Here is a 21,965-nt window from a genome sequence, read left to right on the forward strand (position 1 = left end):
TGACGTTAATAGCCCCCTTTTGGCCGGCCCAGGAATGGTTCACGGAGGTGGTAGAGTGGATCGTAGACTTTCCAAGATCCCTACCAAGAAGGACGGATCTTCTCAGACAACCACACTTCAAGAGGTACCATCAAAACCTCCCCGCTCTCGCTCTGACTGCCTTTCGACTATCGAAAGACTTGTCAGAGCGAGAGGCTTTTCTCGCGAAGTGGCAAGCGCGATCGCGAGAGCACGCAGAACCTCCACTACGAAAGTATACCAATCGAAGTGGGAGGTATTTAGAAGGTGGTGTAGATCCAAGAAGTTGTCCTCCTCCACTACCTCTATAGCGGAAATTGCTGATTTCCTGCTATTCCTGAGAGAAAAATCTCATCTAGCCGTATCCACAATAAAGGGATACAGAAGTATGCTCTCGGCTGTATTCAGGAATAGAGGATTAGATCTGGCAGATAATAAAGATCTCCACGATCTCATAAGGTCTTTTGAGACTTCAAAGTCTAAGGAACCAGTACCTCCGAACTGGAACCTAGACGTAGTCCTCAAGTTTCTGTCATCGGAAAGATTCGAACCTCCTCATCTGGCATCGTTTAGAGACATAACCAGAAAATGCCTATTCCTATTATCTTTAGCTACGGCAAAGAGAATTAGTGAATTACATGCTCTGCAGGATAAAGTAGGATTCAAGGGAGACTCGGCTATTTGCTCGTTTAAGACCCTGTTTTTAGCGAAAAACGAGAATCCCACGAATCCCTGGCCTAAGTCATTCGAAGTCAAAGGAATGTCGAGTCTCGTAGGCAGAGAAGCAGAGAGGTCTCTATGCCCTGTTAGAGCTCTGAAGTTCTACCTTCAGAGAAAGCATCAGATGGGAGGCTCTAGACAAGGTCTTTGGTGCGCGGTAAAAGACCCCACAAGACTGATGTCCAAGAATGCGCTGGCATTCTTTGTAAGAAACGTCATTACAGACGCTCATAAGGTCTGTCCTGACGAACAGTTACAACTGTTGAGAGTAAAAGCTCATGAAGTAAGAGCTGTAGCGACGTCTCTCTCGTTTCATAAGAATATGTCGCTTAAAAACATCATAGATACGACATTTTGGAGATGCAACTCAGTATTTGCATCTCATTACTTGAAAGACGTTCGTGTGACATATGAGAAGTGTTTTTCTCTAGGTCCTTTCGTATCGGCGGATACGATTCTGGGTACGGGAGCCGACACCAATCCTTAAATGTATATACTTTTCTTCTTTTTGGATATGGTCTGGAGTCTCTTCGAACAATGGAGGACTTGGTTTAGCACGGGCGGCCGTCTATGTTGTTCAGTAAGAGACTCTTGTCATGTCCAATTAGATGAGTATAATTTTTTTGTTGGAAATTATGTATGTGTGCGTAGTGGTTTTGAGTTACGGTTGTTGTGACGAGTTGGGGGATAACTCGGAGCAATCCTTAGTTCTAACATATGGTTAGGATCAGGTGGTCGGGATTGGTTGTGTGCTCCTTCATAAGGTGTATTGTCATATAAGTGGATCAGCACCCATTGACAAAGTCCTTTTAGGCTCTGCCGAGTAAGCGGATAAGACCCCTTCGGCAGACCCACAAGAACTCTTGGCCATAGATCATATATCACGCTAAAGTTTCTTGAGGTGATGCAGACTACTGGGCAAACACCCACGAAGTCTACCACCTATCAGGTAGGAACCAAGGTTTTATTTATACCTACAACATATGTTGTTTACCTGTCTATTCCATATAGAAAGCTGTCTCTTACCCTCCACCGAAGGGTGCCAATCAGCTATGTATATATCTGACAGGTAAGTTGATTGTATGAAAATGATATTGTTATGTTACAATAAAGTTTCATACATACTTTACCTGGCAGATATATACAATTAAAAGCCCACCCAGCCTCCCCGCAGGAGACAGGTGGAAGAGAGAAAATATGATAGAAAACGGGGATGGTTCCTAGTCCTGCCGCCCAGGGCAGGCCGGTAGATCACCTGACCTACCTGTAGCGAGTGGCGCGAAATTTGAATTTCTGTCGGGGACGACGGAGTCTTAGCTATGTATATATCTGCCAGGTAAGTATGTATGAAACTTTATTGTAACATAACAATATCATTTTTGTGAGAAATATTCATTATAAAAACAATTATTGCTTATTGTAAGAAATTCAAAACTAAATTTCTGCTGATTCTCTAATTTGATTGGTAAGTTTATCCCTGATATTGTGAACTAATATAGTTTTTCCTTGAATAATATTACAGCTAAAAATATCTTAGTTTCTTTTCTGTTTTAATGGTCTCTTTGTGGTCATGCATGATTAGAAGAGCACAGTGTAATTTTCTTAGGATATTTCTTTTTATATATTTATTTTGCATGTTAAGAGTAATGGTTACTGTTGTGTCTTCAGATCTCAAGATGTCGCTTTCAAAGAGAGAGTATGAGGACTACAAATCTGCCGTTGATAAAATGGTAAACAGATATGTCACACGAGATCGTTCATCCGTAGTTTCGGCCATTACCCATGCTGTAGATTCAGGAAATGACAAGAGGAGGCTGGAAGATAAACTAATGGATTATGTGGAAAGAAGCTTAGCTCATAAATTAGCAGAAAAGGTAAATATTAAAATTTTTCTTTATGAGGTAATATACTTGATTGTTTGTTTGCTTTCATGAGGTCAAGACTGGTGAAGGTTTTGAATACTAAATTGCTTCTGCCCATCTTCAGATGTTGCATAGGGCTACAGTGTGCCAGTGTTTAAACACTTGTGATATTCTTGTAATTGATGCTATAAGTGTGCATTCTAGCACTAAGGTATTATTGGTTTTGTACATGCAACTTCCCCGGCAGATATATACTTAGCTAAGTATATATCTGCCGGGTAAGTATGTACAAAACTTTATTGTATTCTAACAATATCATTTTTCTGTAGGCATTCATGCTCCTTGATGATTTAGGCTTCAAAGGAAAGAGTTCCTCCAGGAAGCGTACTCACAAGGATGACAGCGATCGTGATAAAGAAAGCAAGCGGGCCAGGGTGAAGGAGGACAAAGAGCTTTCACCCAAACCCAAACCACCTGTGCAACCGGCGCCTCAGCCTACCCCAAACAATACCGTCAGCCCTGGACAGATTCAAGCTCAGCAGGTAATTGTGATGTTCTTGATATTACATTGCAAATAAAATGTTTCCTCGCTAATTCTGTGACACTTCACTTTACATTAATAAGTAATACTGTACTTTAATTTAATCCCTTCTCTTTTGAATTTACTGAACCCTTTTTGAGTAGTAAGTTTACTTATGAATTTAATTTTTTGGATTGTTTTTCCATAGAACTTACAAAAGGCAAGTGAAAAGAATGCATTAAATTCACAGAAAATTATTTATGAGGGTACAATCAGGTTACAAAGGGTTGCACACCCAAAATGGTAGCAAGGTAGTGGTTATGTCACTATGCAGACCTGGACTTAAAATAATAACTTAGGACAATACCGTAATTAGTGCATACTCAAGTTAACCATCACTTATACTGTATTCATTTAAGGCTTAGAACTTCATCTGAAACCCAGGTCTGTATGTATTGATGACAGTGTAGCTACCATGCAAGTGGTGTTGACGTACAAGGTCAGTAATTACAATACGAATGATGAGTGTGGTAAATTGAATCACCAGCTAAGTGCATGGGAATGCAAAGGTGAAGAGAAAGCTTGTGGAACACTACATATGTGGTGTGTTGGTAATAGTAAATGATTAAAAAAATTACTTGCAGTTTACAGTTGATTACTCATCATGTTTTTTTAAATATATGCCAACTTTTGCACTTCAATGGTAGACATTTCTGTACACCATATTATTGAATTGATGTGAAACTTTTATGGCCCTGTTGAAACCTGAGTATCACTTTTATTGTGAGGTTGGGCATCTTAGCGCATGTAACTTTTGTGTGGTTTTCATAATCTTTAGAACTGCAATTCCATTAACCCCTCAATGTTCTTCCTGTTCCCTCAGCTCCACTGTGATTCCCTGAAGGAAAAGAAATTTGAGAAAATTTCAAAGTGAAATAAAGGGAAAAACAGATTAATGCATTTGAAAACCTTGTCACTAAGCTCATTTAGAAATTGCCACCTTCTGTTGTGTTCTTTTTCATGCTGTGCTTCTTACATCGGATAAAAATGCTCACTTTTTCCTTTCAGATTAAAGACATTATGGCTAAAGCACAGGCTGTGATTGAAGAAAGAAAAAAAGCAATGGCCAGTCTCCAGCCAGTTCCACAGAAGCCTGCAACCAATGGCACTGGTATGATTTAATAGAATTTTGTTGATATCCAGATATTAAAGCTTTGCAAACTTAATCAGTGACATGACTAATAGAGCCTCTTGATTTTTTTTTTTTTTTGAGTTTTCCTGCTTAACAGTGCACCGTAGCTCACTTTCATTTCATTGTATACTTATTGATATTTTCATCTACTTATCGAATCAATAATTATATATAGGCAGTCCCCGGGTTACGATGGGGGTTCCATTCTTGAGACGCATTGTAAGCTGAAAATCGTCGTAAGCCGGAACATCGTCAAAAATCCTAAGAAAACCTTACTTTTAATGCTTTGGGTGCATTGAAAACTATGTAAACTGTATTCTTATTGCATTTTTCATAAAAAAAAAAAAAACTTCAAATATAGATTATTTTGCATTTTTGGTGTCATATTTCCTCTGCCAGATGAGCGTTGTAGGCGTCATAACCCAGGAAATAATTTCTGATGAATATAATTGAAAAGCACCTAAATCTCGGAACGTCGTAAGCCGAGCCCGTCGTAACCCGGGGATTGCCTGTATACACTTTTGCTCATTTATTTTGTCACTTTATTATATGAAACCTTGATAGTGATAGTAATACAGACTTCCTAATTATGAAAATCATAAAATGTGGAAAATTCCAACTAGAAAATGGCAACATACTAATTATTCCAGAATATTCAGGGTATACAGGAAGCCATGATCATAACTTTTTTATAATTAATACTGGTCAGTAGCAGTTATTAATTATGTTTAAGCATAAATGCAAATCAATGCTCTGCTCACACTGTGACCTTTGACTGAAGCTTGAAGCAAGACAAGAACTGCAGATGTTTGTTTATTCTGGCAATCACTGTTGTAAGTAGCAGTGGCACATAATGGTTATTTACCTAGAAGTTGTTAATGCAGGATCAGGTGATTGTAACATTCATGTGTAAGTATAGATTGCTAAGATTTCCACAGTATTCTATGAGTTTTTTTAATTTTTGTAGAGATTTAGTTGAAGATTGGTTGGCTAGCAAAGAGCGCAAAAGTGTGGTAACTTGACTGAAGGTGAGTAATTTAGATACCTTGTATTTACTTTGATCAGGATGAAAATATCCAGAATGCTCCTCCTCAGTAGGCTGGATAAATAAATTGAGGAAAAGTTGTGGGTTTGTATGTTAGGAACAGTACAAATTTTTGTTGAATTTGTCATTCTTTAAAAAAAAAAAAGTAGGAGCTGCTAAGATATGCAACACTATAGAATTTAAAAACCTCTGATGGCTTTGTTGCTTACAAGAAGGTACTTATCTGACAATGTTCACAGACCATTATTTTGGAATGTCTTTCATCATTTTCATATCCCAGTTAGATAGTAAAACTAATTGAAACTGCCCATCAATGTAGCAAGTGTACAGTTACTGTTGATAAAGTTATGTCCAGTGAGTAGGGAGTAAAAACAGTTGAGGATGATTTGGGAAAAGGTTATGCCACCTTTGGCTATTCCCCTTCTCATGAATTTTATAATGAGAACAATGACTGGAAAAGGAAGAGAAGCTTTATAGAGTGGACCCCATAGGGGCTAGTGCCATCAGTACACCTCATTTGGTGCAATGTAGGCATTACTTAAGGTTCTTTGCAGCGTCCCTTCGGCCCTTAGCTGCAACTATACTTTCATTCCTTTTACTGTACCTCCTTCATATTCTCTTTCTTCCATCTTACTCTCCACCCTCTCCTAACAATTGTTTCTTATTACAACTGCTTTGAGGTTTTCCTCCTGTTACACCTTTCAAACCTTTTACTGTCACTTTCCGTTTCAGCGCTGAATGGCCTTAGTTGCCCCAGTGGACACTTGACAGACTTAGAATACATAGACGATGGTCTTTAATTAGCAAAACAACACAAGATTCACAAAGCTTGCCCAACAGAACGCTCCATATACAGGGGATCTAGTGAGATGGGATTTATCATAAATGTAATAACAGAATAGGTGTAATGAAGACAGATTATACATACAGAGATGAAATAACACCAGAAGGTGAAAGAGTTAATGAAGTTTACAGTAAATAGTAAAAATATCTCATACTGGTTCTCTTGACTTGAAATTTATTGAAAGTCAAAAATGCTTATCCATTCATGGCAGGATGAAATTGTGTAGAGTAAGATCATGCGTTTTTATAGTATGGACATGAATTAATTAATGTGTAATTGTGGAACTATATCCTTAAAGATTTTGTTGATTTTGGAATATTAGGTGGCAGATTGCAGGATCAAGTGAAAAATGATACCATTCGGGAAATCATAAAGTTCATATGTAGATGAGATAGTGGTGAAAGGGAGATGGATATGGCTTGGACATGTCCCTTTGACAACCCTTAGGAGATGGTTTTTTGATATTGGACAGCATGTAAGATTTTATTGATGATGAGTTAATCTCATGAATATTGGCATTTTTTTTGTAATGCACCATGAACAACAGAGTAGTTGATTTCAGAAAGTGACTTGTTTCATCTTTCAATTGAAAGCCAGAACTTGTGCAGAGCATTGGTTTGTACTATATTATAAGATTTTAAAAAACTTTTAAAAATGTTAGATTTTTCAGCAGTCCCCCTTGCAGCTCAGCCACCACCCTCTGCGTTAACTGGTATGGGAACTGGATCCAGTCCTGAAGTAAGTACGAGAATTGCTGAGCTCCAAGCTCGTATTCAGGCGCAGCTTGGAAGTGTACCGATCGTTGGTCTTCCCCCTTTGCCTATCATGAATGCTGCTACTCCTGTTATGCCGCAAGTGGCAAAACCAGCAGGGGATCAGGGCAAGCCAACCCCTCTTATTTTGGATGCAGAGGGCAGGACTGTAGATAAGAGCGGCAAAGAGGTACACTTGACTCAGCGGATTCCGACGCTGAAGGTAAGTTTTATTTTTTAATACAATTCAATCTGTATATTAATATTTTGCTCACATTTTTATTGATTAATTTGTTACTTTAATGTATGACACTTACCTGGCAGGTATATATATAGCTATATTCTCTGTTCCACCTGGCAGAAATTTTCAAAACTCGCGGCAAACGCTAGTAACCTATTAGTAGTTCAGGCAACCACCACCCCGTTACCGTGGCGCTAGCGCTAGGAACCGTTCCCAATTGGGCCAGATTTTCTCTGCCAGCCGACTTTTCATGGATTTTTGGTATTGTACTCGGAAACGTTAGCTTGGCATTCGCTTTGGATTGTTCTTTAAAGATGTCGGATACTGGAAGTATGTTTAGAGTTTGTGTAAAAGAGGGGTGTAAGGTAAGGTTGCCGAAAGCTTCGGTCGACCCTCATACTATTTGTAAGAAGTGTAGAGAGAATGTGTGTACTTGGGAGAATAGGTGTTTTGAATGTGAGAATTTATCAGAGAAGGAGTGGAAGATATTTATGAAATATGTTGAAAGGCTTGAGAAAGATCGTGTAAGGAGATCTGTTTCTCGTAGTGAGAAGTCGAATTCTTCTAGCAAAAGGAGTGAATGTGTTTCCTCTCCAGCTCCTTCTAACGTAGAATTGGTAGTTCCTTCTCCCCAGGTATCTCCTGCGCCCACTGCTGTACCGGAGGAGGCGAACGATACACAGATTGTTAAGGTGTTCGCTGCCCTTGCGTCCATGGGCGACCAGATACAGCGACTTACGGATAAAGTTAGTGCTTTTGATGTCAGTGAAAGTGTAGTGGAGGGGGCGTCTGATCGTCTCTCTCGTGCTCCTAGACCTAGACCTCTGTCAAGCTCCCAGACCCAAGGGAGAAGGCATGTCGACAGTCGAAGGGAGGCGAGAGAGGTTTTATCGCGGTCAGGCGTCCCTTCGAACAGTCCTGTTGCAAGTTCCCAGGCTGTTGCAGTTCGCCGCAGAAAAGGCGTAACTGGGAAGTGTGCGTCCTCGGATGGTTCGACATCTGAGCGGGAACGTCGGTATGCAGTTGTGTCTCGCCCCCTCAAGAGGACTTTCAGGACATCGACCGCTCTCGAGAGACATGCTCAAGATCGTGAGGCTTGGAGTAGTCCGGAGGTTTTGTCCTCCTCGGAAGACGGGGACGCAGTTCCGATCAAGAGGAAGAGGATCTTTCGTTCTAAAGAGGACTCAGTACGGCCTTCTCGTTCTTGGATTTCGATGAGAGACTCTCCTCCATCTTCTTGCTTGTCTTCCCCTCGTCTCTCCGTCGGGTAGAGTACAAGATCGCTCTCCGTTACGTCGCAGTCCTGCTCGTAATCCTCCTCCTTCGTCCTCTGCCATTCAGGAAGATAGTACGAAGGGTTTCTTAAGGGAAATGCAGTCTAAGCTGGCAGTTCTCGTTAAGTCTTGGGATGCTCCTTTGCAGGCATCTTCGAGGCGGAAGGACGATTTCCTTCCCGTTAAGTCTTCTAAGAAGACGGAAGACAAGGATGCGTTCGCTGAGGACGTAGGACGCACTGGCTCTACGAGGACGGGCGATCGCTTGGTTTTTCAGGACGCAGAATGCAGGAAGAAGAAGATGGTTTCGGAAGAAGCAGGACGCAAACGTCAGGACTCTGGATCAATTGTGGACGCAAGACGCAGGCGGCAGGAAGCAGATGTGTCTACGATGGACGCAGGCGGCAGGACATCGATAGGCGGCAGGACGCCGATTCTTCGTTAGCCGCAGGACGTTATTCCGTCAGCGAAGCGTCAACACGACAGTGATCTGCAAGACATTTCTTCAGCAGAAGAGGATTTGGATTTTGTTGAGGAGAAGAATACAGAACCGTCTTCGGATTACAAGATTCTGACTTCACGTCTTCTTTCGATTTTTGAAGTCTCCCTTATCGCAGTTTTCCAAGACTAGGACTCCAAAGAAGTCCTCTTTCCTTAAGATGACTCTGTCGATTTCGGCGAAGAAGGCCCTTCAACGTGTGAATGACTGGATGAAGGATAAGAAAGAAGCGGGAAAATACTCTTTCGCTTTTCCACCAGCTAAGTTAGCATCGAAGTCAGGAGTAGGTACGCTACTGGAGAAAGTCTAGGCCTGGGAGTACCTGCCTCCTCCCAGGGGGACTTCTCCAGTATAGTGGACAGCTCACGCAGACAGGCGTTGCAGTCTGCTAAGGTCTGGTGGACTTCGTCCGAGTTTGACCATCTTTTTAAAGGGATTTTTAGGCAAAGGAAGTTCTGCTTTGGGCGGAAGAGGAAAGCGTCGTGCTGCTCACCAGGTTTATACAGGGGGAGAAAAATGTGAGTGCGGACCTGTTGAGCAGAAGAGAACAACTTCTCCCGACGGAGTGGACTTTGCACATGGAGGTTTGCCAGAGCCTGTGGAAGTTGTGGGGCCGTCCGGTAGTAGATCTGTTTGCGACAGCCAGAACAAAAAGATTACCAACCTATTGCTCTCCGGTTCCAGATCAGGAAGCAGTGGCGGTCGACGCATTCCTGATGGATTGGACAAACTTAGATGTGTACGCTTTTCCTCCATTCAAAGTACTGGGGAAAGTTATGAAGAAGTTCAGGGAGAGCCAAGGAACGAGGATGACCTTAATAGCTCCGTTTTGGCCGGCCCAAAGTTGGTTCACAGAGGTACTGGAATGGACAATAGATCCGCCAAGGACTCTTCCTCTAAGAGTAGATTTACTCAGACAACCCCACTTCGACAGGTTTCACAAGAATACCCTCGCTCTGGGTCTGATTGCGTTCAGACTATCGAAAGTCTTGTCAGAGCGAGGGGATATTCTAGAGAGGTGGCCAGTGCAGTGGCTAGAGCCAGAAGAACCTCCACAATTACAGTATATCAGTCGAAGTGGGAGAATTTCCGGAAGTGGTGTAAGAACAGGAAAGTCTCTTCATCCAGTACCTCTGTGACCCAAATCGCAGACTTCCTTCTATACTTGAGGAAGGATTTGGGTTTGTCAGTTTCGACAATCAAAGGCTATAAAAGTATGCTAACCTCAGTGTTTAGACACAGAGATCTAGACATCTCTAATAACTTAGACCTTAGAGATCTGATTAGGTCATTTGGTACCAAGAAACAACCCCAATGCAGGCCACCTGCTTGGAACCTCGATGTTGTCTTGAAGTATTTAACCTCTAGCAAATTCGAGCCTTTAGAGAAATCCTCTCTGAGAGATGTTGCTAAGAAAACTATCTTTTTAGTCGCTTTGGCAACGGCTAAAAGAGCTAGTGAGCTTCAGGCCATATCGAAGAAGGTGGGATGGAGACATGGCAACACAGTGTGTTCATTCCAGGAAGGTTTCTTGGCCAAGAATGAGAATCCGGCTAATCCTTGGCCAAGATCCTTTGAAGTTTTGGGTCTTTCTGAGTTAGTGGGTCACGAGCAAGAAAGAGTTCTCTGCCCAGTGAGAGCATTGCGTTTTTATATGGAAAGAACAAGAGAGATCAGAGGGAATTCTGATGCTCTTTGGTGTTCAGTTAAAGACCCCAGTAGACCCATGACGAAGAACGGCTCTAGCCTTCTTCATGAGAGAGTTGATTAGAGAAGCTCATATGTTGTGTCAAGAGCAGAGCTTTGGTATTTTGAAAGTGAAGGCTCATGAAGTCAGGGCAGTTGCGACTTCATTAGCTTTTAAAAAGAATTTAGCCCTCAAAGAAATTATTGAATCCACATATTGGAGAACTAATTCAATATTTGCGTCTCATTATCTTAGGGATATTCAGACAACCTTTGATAATTGTCAGACGCTAGGTCCATACGTGTCCTCTGGTACAGTATTGGGCAAAGGAGTTACTACCCCATAACCTTCTTTTAAGCTAGTTGATTTTATTAGGTGATGGTGTTTGTGTTTTTTGGTCGTCTGAGAAAAGTGTTCTGTACTTTTATCAGTCTTGTTAGTATTATCTTGGTGTGGTGTGTGTGTAGTTCAGGTAAATGATCTATTACTAGCTTGAATGCCGTGGCATAAGAGGGCTGTACGGTTCTGTCAACACATTGGTCACGTCCAGTTGTCAGTTCCAGTCTTAGCTTCTTCAACATACAGGACACTTCCTTGTTGAGAGCTCCTAAGGTTTAAGCAGGCTTAGAGGCAGGACCTCTACCTTAGCAGGTAAGGAACCTAGAGTTTTAATAATATTTTAATAATATTTTTATACTCTAATAATGTTGCTGTCTTTGACCCACCTCCAAATGTGTCAATCAGCTATATATATACCTGCCAGGTAAGTGTCATACATTAAAATGAAGTTTTTATGTTAAAACAAAGTTTAATGTATACTTACCTGGCAGGTATATATAATTTAATTCCCACCCTCCTCCCCTCAGGAGACAGGGTTCAGAGAAAATCTGGCCCAATTGGGAACGGTTCCTAGCGCTAGCGCCACGGTAACGGGGTGGTGGTTGCCTGAACTACTAATAGGTTACTAGCGTTTGCCGCGAGTTTTGAAAATTTCTGCCAGGTGGAACAGAGAATATAGCTATATATATACCTGCCAGGTAAGTATACATTAAACTTTGTTTTGTTCATGAAACTTACCTGTCAGATATATATATAGCTGTATTTTTCCGAATCCGACAGAAATTTAAACACTTACGACACACGCAGTGGGAGTCAGGTGGTTAGTACCCATTCCCGCCGCTGGGAGGCGGGTATCAGGAATCATTCCCATTTTCTATTCATAATTTTTCTGTCGCCGGTGCTGAAAACACCTGTTTTCAGTACCTCCGTCTTAGGATTTTGGAAACTTCATTGCCGCTAAGTATCCTAATTGTCTTTTGATTTATTCACTTGGATTTGTGGCTAGGCATACGCTATCTTGAATTGATTTGAATTTGATTCATTTTTGCATAAAATATCTGAATCTAGTTAGGCTAGTTTCAGACGGGGTTGTCTGCAAAGATAGGGTGTGGCTACCGAAAGCTTCGGTAGATTCGCACTTGGTATGTACGAGGGGTATGGGTCTTGCTTCTTTGTTGAGATTTGTCATGTAAGGAGTGTGAGACTTTGTCTATTCCGTAAGGAAGACGTATGATTCGTATGTACGCAATTAATCAGTAAACATGTCTAATTCCGTAAGGAAGACGTATGATTCGTATGTACGCAATTAATCAGTAACAAAAGTCAGGGTAGTGAACCTGCTAACCTTCCTGTAGACTTTATTTTGCATAACCCTGTAGTATGGCCTACGGGCTATGTATATGTCTACGAGAGGTGCTCGCTCTCCTTCATTGCTGTGAAGTGCTACTTCTGTAATTGTTACTCCTAACCCTGCAGTGTTGCCTTCGGGCCCTAAGCAGTGTCTGTAGAGAAATTGCCCTTTCTCTGATACTCCTTCGATTTGTAACTTAGAATCGAAAGTGCTTGCTTTAGAGAGTAAAAGTGAAGTGCAGAAGTGCAGTGATACCCCTTGTGTAGTGGAGGGTGCGTCAGATCGGCCTCGTTTCGCCTCTAGGCCGGGACCTCTGCTTGACTCCCAGAACGAGGGAGAGAGCATGTCGAAAGCCGAAGGAGGGTTACGAGGAACCCCCACCGATCTGGCGTGCCTTCGGCAGTTTCTGATGAAAATCCCCAGACTGCCTAAGTGCGTGCACGTGCACGAATCCTGAAGGATTGCTTCTCGTCCTCCGAAGCGTCCTCCCCGCGCAGGGGTTGGAGCTTTCGGATGGACTCGCGCCCTCTAAATAGAAGCTTTATAGAAGAGGACGCTTCACGCCTCTCTCTCTCTCTCTCGTTATGCGTTTCAGTGAGAAGTAAGAAGGCGAACGTCGCCTGAACTCGTGTCCGTCTTTCCACCGAGAAATACGTGAAAGAAGTCATAGTAGCAGTAAGCTTTTGAGAGCGGACGCCCAAGCCAGGGGCGCGCGGGTGCACGCCAAGCGCGCGCCAGTGGACGCCGAGCGTGCGCGCCAGTGGACGCCGAGCGCGCTCCAATGGACGCCGAGCGCGCTCCAGTGGACGCCGAGCGTGCACCAGCGTACGCCAGGTGTGTCGCCTGGCTGAACGTTTCTGTTGAACTCTTCAAGCTCTTGTTTCAGATTTGGGCTTAAAGAATTTTTACCTCTACCTTCGATGATACCTTCTACCTCACCTGCAAAGAATGTGAAGTAGGCAGTGCTTCGGAGTAAGCTTAAAGTGAACAGACAACTTCTTCTTCGAAACCCAGCAAGACATCGGGTTTCGTGAATTCAAGAGGTCTCTGTCAATTAATATTGCTTTTCGCATAGGTGGATGGAGTTAAGGAAAGCTCAAGGGAAGTTCTCGTCTGCTCTACCGCAAGCTTTGCCATTCTGCCAATAAATTTAAGTTGCCACTACCGCAGTCAAGACTTTGCGATAAGGCAGTTACGGGTTATAAAGGTTCGATGTCCTGCACGTCAGGACTCTCGGCAACGTTCAGTAGGATTCTTGCAAAGGCACTCATCAAAAGTACGCTCTTCAGGAAAGCGCAAGACAGGACTGCCTTTGCCATACTGCCAATAAATTTTAAGCTTTAGCAGGCATTAGTTGTGATACGGGAGAGGAAGCTGGTTGGAGAGTTTCTTCCTCTTCCCAGGATAATTTTGCCAACTTTTTAGCCCATCTGAAAGGGCTTTTCAGATGATAGATTTTGTTAGTTCCTAGTCGGGACTACGCTGCCGAATTGAACATCGTCGTTCTACCTGACGTAAGCCCAGTCTCTTAACAGGATTCTTGCCCCTTCCTCGTTTGAGACGGGAATCGGAAAATAAATGCTCGACTTCCTGGATTACGTTTTGTCAATTCAGTGACTTTCCCCCATTGACAATATACTATAGTTTTGTCAAGTAAGTGGGTATCCCCTCATTGACAAAATATCTCTTTGTCCCGTAAATGGGTTAGTTCTCATTGACAAACATCTCATTAACTTGATATTGCGTAAGCGAATAAGCTCTTATTGACAAGATTCGGAAGAGCTCTCATTCGTCATTCGCAGACTCGTACAAGAAATAGACTTGTAGACTACGTCAATGAACGCTTATGTCCAATAACATAAGAAGCTTGAGCGGACTGCTTCGATTCTCCTAAGTTTTGTTCATGAAACTTGCCTGTCAGATATGTATGTAGCTGTATTTCCGAATTCAGCTATATATATGTCTGCCAGGTAAGTATGAACAAACTTTATTGTGATATAATTTCATATTTTGCCTTGCGTTATTTTATTTCTGGTTGGTTCAAGTCATATACGCTTGCTGTAGTTACCTCTTCGGATGGCAACCGAGAGGTCTATGTCCATTTTAAGGACATTTAATCGTTACTCCCTGCAGCCTTCCAGGAGTTTCCGATTTATCTTTTACCGTTGTATGGTAGTGTTCTGACGACACAAACGCATCTGTATATTTAGCGTTTTCTGTTTCGCTTAAATATACCAGCTTGAGAGTCTCTTTATGCTAAAATTAACGGACCTTTTTTCTTCATAGAATAGGGTAGCTGGCAACCCAGGCATAAAGTTAAGAGACGACGATGACGGACGATCGTAAGCTGCTGCTGTCACTGTCCTCTGACTCCTCTCCTCCAGTCCAAACGAGCCAGTACCAACTCGTTCGCTGTCATACGCTGTAGGTTAAGTCTCTCTCTCCTGCGGGATTGACTGACTAACCGTATCTCTGTGCTGGCAGTTACGTCTCTCTCTCTCCTGAGGGATTGACTGACGAACTGTATCTCTGCCCTACAATCACGGACTTTAGCCTAAGATTGAGGGGATTTCTTACATGAATGAATAAACATTGCATTCGTTTGGCCTTAATATGTTCTACAGAGATATCTTACTCCTTTCGGTGCTCGTTACCGCACGGTATAGGACTACGAGTCTACCACAACATTGCACTATTATATGCTCTCTTGCTTAGGCAAAGCGCAGCCTTATTAGGGAAGTAAACATACTGTGTGAGGGAATGGATGAGCTTGCTGGGGACCATTTCCTTCCTAAAGAAGTTTGTTTCCCTGAATAGACTGCAATTCAGACCTCTACAGTTTTTTCCTACCGGGAAACTGAAATTTTATTAAAGATCTAGGAATGATTCTGAACATCTCTCGGTGCGTTAAGTATCTCTTGAGGTGATAGAAAGAAGGTGCCGGACATCTGGAGAGGGTTTCAGATGTCCTGGATCATAATCTGAAAGAAGTGGAAGCAATTCAGTCGTCCCTCCAGTCCTCGAAACGAGTTTTTGGAACCATGGTCCATATCAACTCTGATCTTCCACAGCTCTCTCATATCTTAGGAAGTATCTTCTCTCGGTCCCGGTTCGGGTTTACGAGAAAGAGCCTATTATAACAACAGGCGTAGAATGGAACGATCCTCTAGAGGTTCGTTACAGGATTGCAAAAGTCCGTTCGAATCGTCTCGATCGAAGGCAGCAACTACTGACTTCCGAGTGGAATCTTTCTTTAGAAGTATGTTGAGAGTTGTGGAGACTTTAGGGACGTCCTTTCATTCATCTCTTCGCTAGGTTGAGGACGAAGAGGCTTCTTCTTCTCTGCTCCCTTTTTCTCGATCCGGGAGCGGTAACATTAAACGCCATCCTATGATATTGAACGGGGATGGATGTTTAGTCTCTTTTCCCCTTTTTCAATCACTTAGGAAATGTAATAAGATGATTTATATCATCACAGGGAGCGACAATGACGCTAATCGCCCCATGTTGGCCTTCAAGACCCTAGATTCACAGAGGTCACGTCCTTCCAAGGACCTTTTCCGAGAGAGTCGGTCTCCTTTAACACGAAAGGTACCTATAAACCTCTCCGCTCTGAGTCTGACTACGTTCAGACTATCGAGATGTTGACATCATAAGATTGCAGTCTTCCCTTTCCGTTTGAAGAATGGGATAAGCTGGCAGTCACAACTATTAAAGAATACGCAAATATGTTGTTGACGGCCTTTGGGCTCAGAGATTTGCTTCTGTCAAACAACAAAGCCCTTCACGATCTTTGAGTTCTGTGAAATCTCGAAACTCGCTCACCATCTACTTTTTGTCTCACCTGTTTTCTCGGAGTCAGACACTCGTGCGAGATCAGGAGACATATAGTAGCCCTGAGTTTCTTGTTGACGAAGTCGGTTGCGTTTATACACCCCCGATGATCGTTTAACATGAGACCAGGTTGGACTGTCAGGCATTCGTCCTTCGGGACTGAATCGCCTTTTTGCTCCTCGCTCCTTTCTCCTGGCCCCAGAAGCTCGAGTCAGGAGTGGCTCAGGAGTTGATTCGCTAACGACGTTGGGTTGCGTTGATACACCCCCCAAGGTTTGCTTAGCTTGAATCGCCCAGGCAGTCCAAACACTCATCCTTCAGCGAAGAATAGTGCCTTATGATCTTCAGGGTACAGCCTTGCTGTCCTTGATTCGTCTGACTGGTCAACTGGTCGGTCACCTGACGTTAGTACAGACGGACTGACTGTGCATGTCCAGATCGAAGCTTTCAATATGGAACTTAGACATAGTCTGAAGTTCTTGATGTCAAAGCATTCGAACATCTCCTACCTGTTACCTTCTTGCATGTGATCAGGAAGGCATTTTTCTAACCACCCTAGATACGACAAAGAGGGTTAGTGAGATTTTAAGCCATCGTCACAAGTTTTGGCTTTAGAGAACACAAGGCGGTGTGCTCTCTAAGCTTTTCGTTATGGCCTAAGAATGGAAACCCGTTTTGTCCTTGGGCCAGGAGCTTGGAAGCAAGGATGGCACAAGTTAGTGGGCAGGAGCCAGAGAGAGTCCTGTGCCCTGTCAGGTCTCTCAAGTTTTATCTACATAAAACTCAAGAAAGTCGAAGTCGTACGGACAATCTGCAGTGTTCCGAAAAGACCAGACTTGCCCATATCGAAGAACACCCTGGCTTTATTGTTAAGGAGGTCTTTCAAAAAAGCTCCTTCTTTGTGTTTGCACAAAGATTTGAAATCTTTTGATTTGAATGCTCACGAGGTGAGGGCGCGGCCTCGGAAGCATTTCAACAGAGCATGGCACTCAGCAACATCCTGAGTACCATGTTTTAGCGAAGCAACTCTGTGTTCAATTCACACTCCCTGCGAGATGTGAAGATGGCATATGAGATCTGCTGCTCGCTTGGGCCATACGTGTCTGCAGACACAATCTTGGGGGCAAGAAGTACCACTCATCCTATCCTGTAGAAAATGGTTAGGAAGAGCTCTTAATTTAGTAGTTGAGTCGCCGACAACGGTGACTTCTTAACTCTTAAGCCTTAGTTAACACACCTTAACTTTGGCTAGGTGGGTCAGGTGGTGATATATATTTTTATATATATATTTATTTTACTTCTTAGCCCTCATGGTATGGTCAATATGGTCTAGTCACGTCGTGGTCTCGCCCCTGTTGACAGATCATCTGGAGTGCACCAGCTATATAGGTCTCTACCTCGCTGGCAACTCTAGTAGCACAAGCAGACTTACGCGGCAGTAACCACGAAGTCAGCTATGCTAACAGGTAAGGAATCAAGATATCAATTATCTGCATATATATGTTTCCTAAAATCTTCTATTCTGTCTACTCCCACCACCAAAGGTGGGATTCAGCTATATATATATCTGACAGGTAAGTTTCATGAACAAAATGATATTGTAATGATACAATTAAGTTTGTTCATACTTACCTGGCAGATATATATAATCAAGTACCCACCCACCTCCCCTCAGGAGACAGTGGAAATAAAAATTATGAATAGAAAATGGGAATGATTCCTGATACCCGCCTCCCAGCGGCGGGAATGGGTACTAACCACCTGACTCCCACTGCGTGTGTTGTAATGTGTTTATTTCTGTCGGATTCGGAAAAATACAGCTATATATATATCTGCCAGGTAAGTATGAACAAACTTAATTGTATCATTACAATATCATTTTAACATAAAAACTTCATTTTATTTGGTTGCCAAATAACTTTCTGTATTTACCATTACCCTCTTTTACTTCTTTCAAATGAACACCGTGTTCTTTGGAAGTTTTAATTTCAAATTAATGGCCTCTGTGGTGGGCTTGTTCCATGTGAATAGGGTTCATTTTTTGAATAGTAATAATAATAATAGTGCAAACCATTTTTTACTGGCTTTGATGCAATTTATAATGGCCCCAAAGGGGAAGAAATAATGCTTTCATCTGCCAAATACATCCAATTTTTTCCTTGTTCTACTTAACACCTTTGAAATTTTGGGAGCTTTAATACAGTGCTATATTTCAGGCTAACATCAGGGCAAAGAAGCGTGAAGAATTCAAGCAGCAGTTGCAGGAGAGACCTCTGGAAGATACAGTAGAAAGTACTTTTTTCGACCCCCGGGTTACTAGTCGGGCTTCACTGAGGTCAAAGCGGCCTTTCAGATTTCATGACCCCGGTAAATTTATCCAGTTAGCTCAAAGGGAAAGAGCCAAAGTAAGTATTTCATAAGGAATTACGTATTTAAGTGCATATTTTTGTTAGCCCCATACAAGTAATTGTAGTCGATTCCTCAGGATTAGCAGAATTTTATTAAGTTTGTAGATATTGTCACGTAGTATAATTTTGATACGTTTTTGTATGCCTTTGGTCTTAAATAGGTAGCTATTAGTACCAAACAGAAACTCATTTTGTATAGCATTTTAACTAATACAGCAGGACTGACAAACTAAAATTTAAAAATCAAAATTTGCATCTTCGATGGTAGTCAGTGAGAAGTAACACTACTAAGTTTTCACATCAAGTTGATGTCAAAACCTGACTGGTTGTGGTGACATGTGATGTTGATCAAATGCAGTTTCTTTTAAATGTTTAACCCAAAAAAGGGATGTTAACAGTACTGTAGTAGTAATGATGATAAAAAAAGATAATAAGGAAGAGATAAAGTCCATGATCAAGACACTACTCTATATAGGAAAACCATTGTTAACCTTTTACTTTTCATCTGCCATTCTTAGTCTTTTTCCATCTAACCATCATTGATTTTTACCTTCTTTACACACGTTTTGTCTTCCACTCCATACCTCTGCCTGCTATATTTCAGTACTGTAACATAGGCCTGGTTATTTTTTATTTTAGTATCCAAATTAAGACTACAAATAGCAACAGAGTTCATATTGTTACTCACAAGATTATCATACCTTGCATCATCTATCATTTCAGTCCAGATTAGAAAAACTGCAGGGAGAGATCTCTCAAATTGCCAAGAAAACAGGCATATCATCAGCTGCCAAACTAGCACAACTTGAGCAGAGGGAACTGAAGAGTACAGTTGATGATGCACCTGAAGTGGAATGGTGGGACTCTGTTATCCTTGATGGAAATAAGTAAGTCTTGGTTACATTATTCTTTGATTTAACATACTGCTGTAGCAGTAGGTAATGTAGTCATCCATTTCTTCAGGGAATCATAAGTACTATCTAAAAACTATTAACTTTGAAACGCACAATACAGTGTTGTGTAACAACCGTGTGCAGCAAGTTTAATGTTAAAATTAACACTATTCCTCCACATGTCAACCTTCGAAGAAATGAAATGTCGTAGAAAGCAATCAAGACTGTGTCTGTGTTTAATCATTGCCAACATATTCCTTCTCATAAATGGTTAATTGACATTTCTTGAGACCTTCATTTTGAAGCCAGGGCAGACTTCTAGCATTGATGAATCCAATACTAGATTTGAAAAAGAGCACAAACAGAGAAGTGGGCTTCAGTTGCACTCATTATGATCCATTGCCCTTTTACATTTTGGTCATGGTCTCAGAGAACAGTTATGATAGAAGAGGCCTTGTACGTACATGAAAATTACCTACCGGTAAATTGATGTGTTTTCAGAGTTTGAAGGAAGTGCTACAATGTAGTATGTTTTTTACTGGTTTCCAGCTAGCGCTAGGAGATTGATCATCTCGTTAACACCATAGGTTTGTTAGCTATGAAATATACAATTAAAAATTTGTCATATTAAGTAAAATGTGTAGTCTGGTGTTACTACTGCATGGTTAGTTGATGCTTATGAATGTACATTGAATTATACTAAGTGAATGGTAATTTCCAGGCCTTAGGGTAGTTTTATATATCCCAAACTAATATTATCTATATTCATTTACTGATTGTATCATTTCAAGTCCTCAGATGTAACTACCGGGGTCTGCCCCCTCGTATACAGAACCTCTGTGTAATCCTGCCTTACAGCATCCAAGATGGTTCCTTTGTTTCATAGGATACATCCTTTATCATATTGTAGGTATCCTGAGGAAGGTAGCCCAGTTCCAGTGAAGGAAGACTTCATAACAAGTTTCATAGAACATCCGCTTGAAATGAGATGTCCTTCAGACCCATCAAAGCCGGTTACGCTTCAGGTGTATCTTACAAAAAAGGAACGTAAAAAATTACGCCGCATGAATAGGAGAGAGGCCTGGAAGGAGAAGCAGGAGAAGATACGTTTAGGTCTGGAACCACCTCCTGAGCCTAAGGTGATCAAAAGTATTTTTTTTTTAACAAGCATTTTTATAAGTATGTACAGTATTGTGTTATGACTGTACTTCTCTCTATAGTTTTTGTGAGGTTATTAGTATTAAGAGAAGCAAGGATATCTTCCCTTGTTTACAGTTGCAAGTATTTTTAAACAAGATAGTACAGATTTAAATTGTGCCAAAGTTTGAATTTTTTATGGAGTTTTAATGCTAAAGAAAATAAATAGCCTCTGTCCGTTGTATGATTGATGTTCCTGACAATCATTTGAACTTAAACAAAACTGCATTTAAAAAAAAAAAAAAAAAAAAAGCCAAAATCTCATGTAACTGCTTAAAACAAGTAATATGCAAAGAACATAGAAAAGATAAAATGTATATTTTTTAATATTGAGATGCTTAAGGTGTTTGTTCATAGTGGTTAGCATTTCATTTCAGCAATCTTGTTAAACTACTTTTTGATAATAATCATCTATAGTGTAAACAAGGACCTTTTGATAGGAAGGTCCAGTAAATAACATCAATTTAAAAAACCCATCTCATTTTCCATTGTGAAAAAAAGGCTGCCCCAGTGAAGGGAGCTTCTTTCAGGTTTTGGAAACAAATAACTTACTGCTTATCAAGCAATCATTTCTTTACTTTCTGAGATGCAAATTATTGCATTACACAAAAGATCCTCAGATTGCGTGTCGCAATCTTTTTTTGATTTGCTGTAAGCAAAAATTGATTCAGCATTAGCGAGTGTAGAGGCTCATTCACATATTTTGTCCAATATGCATTGTAAAGAGTATTGCCAAATGCATTATTTTCTTTGGCAGGTACGCATGGCCAATCTTATGCGTGTGTTAGGGAATGAAGCTGTCCTTGACCCCACCAAAATGGAGAAACACGTGAGAGAGCAAATGGCAAAGAGACTGAAAGCTCATCAAGATGCCAATGCTGCTCGTAAACTCACACCAGACCAGCGAAGAGAGAAGAAGGTTAGGAAAATAAGGGAAGATACATCTACAGGTGTTCAAGTTTCAGTCTACAAGTGAGTTCTGCCATTAGATTGGCCTACATTTTACAAGTTCTGTCTTTCTAGGTGGTGGGAAATTGAATCTGAAGACATAATCTGAAAGCTATGATTGTGAATAAATATGTACACTTAATCTACCCTAACATGTATCCTAACATAATATAATTCCTCTATCCCAATTATTACATGGATCTTTATGTCTAAAAATTTAAAATTTGCAATGAAATAGTCAGAGAGAAAGCTTATAAAACTTGATTCATGAATTCAGTAGTTCTTTAGACCACTGATTATATTAATGTGTACATAGCCTTCACATAATCAGGGGTAAAGAG

General features: G+C 41.3%; 1 protein-coding gene across 2 annotated transcripts in view; it reads left to right on the forward strand.

Annotated features, from left to right (window-relative positions):
- The window catches only part of LOC135198693 (U4/U6 small nuclear ribonucleoprotein Prp3-like), a 92,169-nt gene that overhangs the window by 67,762 nt on the left and 2,442 nt on the right, over nt 1-21,965 (forward strand). The window contains exons 2-9 of one of the 2 annotated variants that reach the window (XM_064226528.1): nt 2,407-2,612; nt 2,930-3,142; nt 4,189-4,291; nt 6,887-7,176; nt 18,395-18,583; nt 19,310-19,473; nt 20,390-20,618; nt 21,434-21,648. In XM_064226528.1, coding sequence (XP_064082598.1) covers nt 2,415-2,612; nt 2,930-3,142; nt 4,189-4,291; nt 6,887-7,176; nt 18,395-18,583; nt 19,310-19,473; nt 20,390-20,618; nt 21,434-21,648 — 1,601 coding nt within the window. In that variant the 5' untranslated portion in view covers nt 2,407-2,414. Of the gene's footprint in view, nt 1-2,406; nt 2,613-2,929; nt 3,143-4,188; nt 4,292-6,862; nt 7,177-18,394; nt 18,584-19,309; nt 19,474-20,389; nt 20,619-21,433; nt 21,649-21,965 lie in introns of both variants that reach the window. The other variant, XM_064226527.1, reaches the window with a different exon arrangement.

This window comes from Macrobrachium nipponense, chromosome 22, assembly GCF_015104395.2.
Source record: "Macrobrachium nipponense isolate FS-2020 chromosome 22, ASM1510439v2, whole genome shotgun sequence".
Classification (NCBI taxonomy): Eukaryota; Metazoa; Arthropoda; class Malacostraca; order Decapoda; family Palaemonidae; genus Macrobrachium; species Macrobrachium nipponense.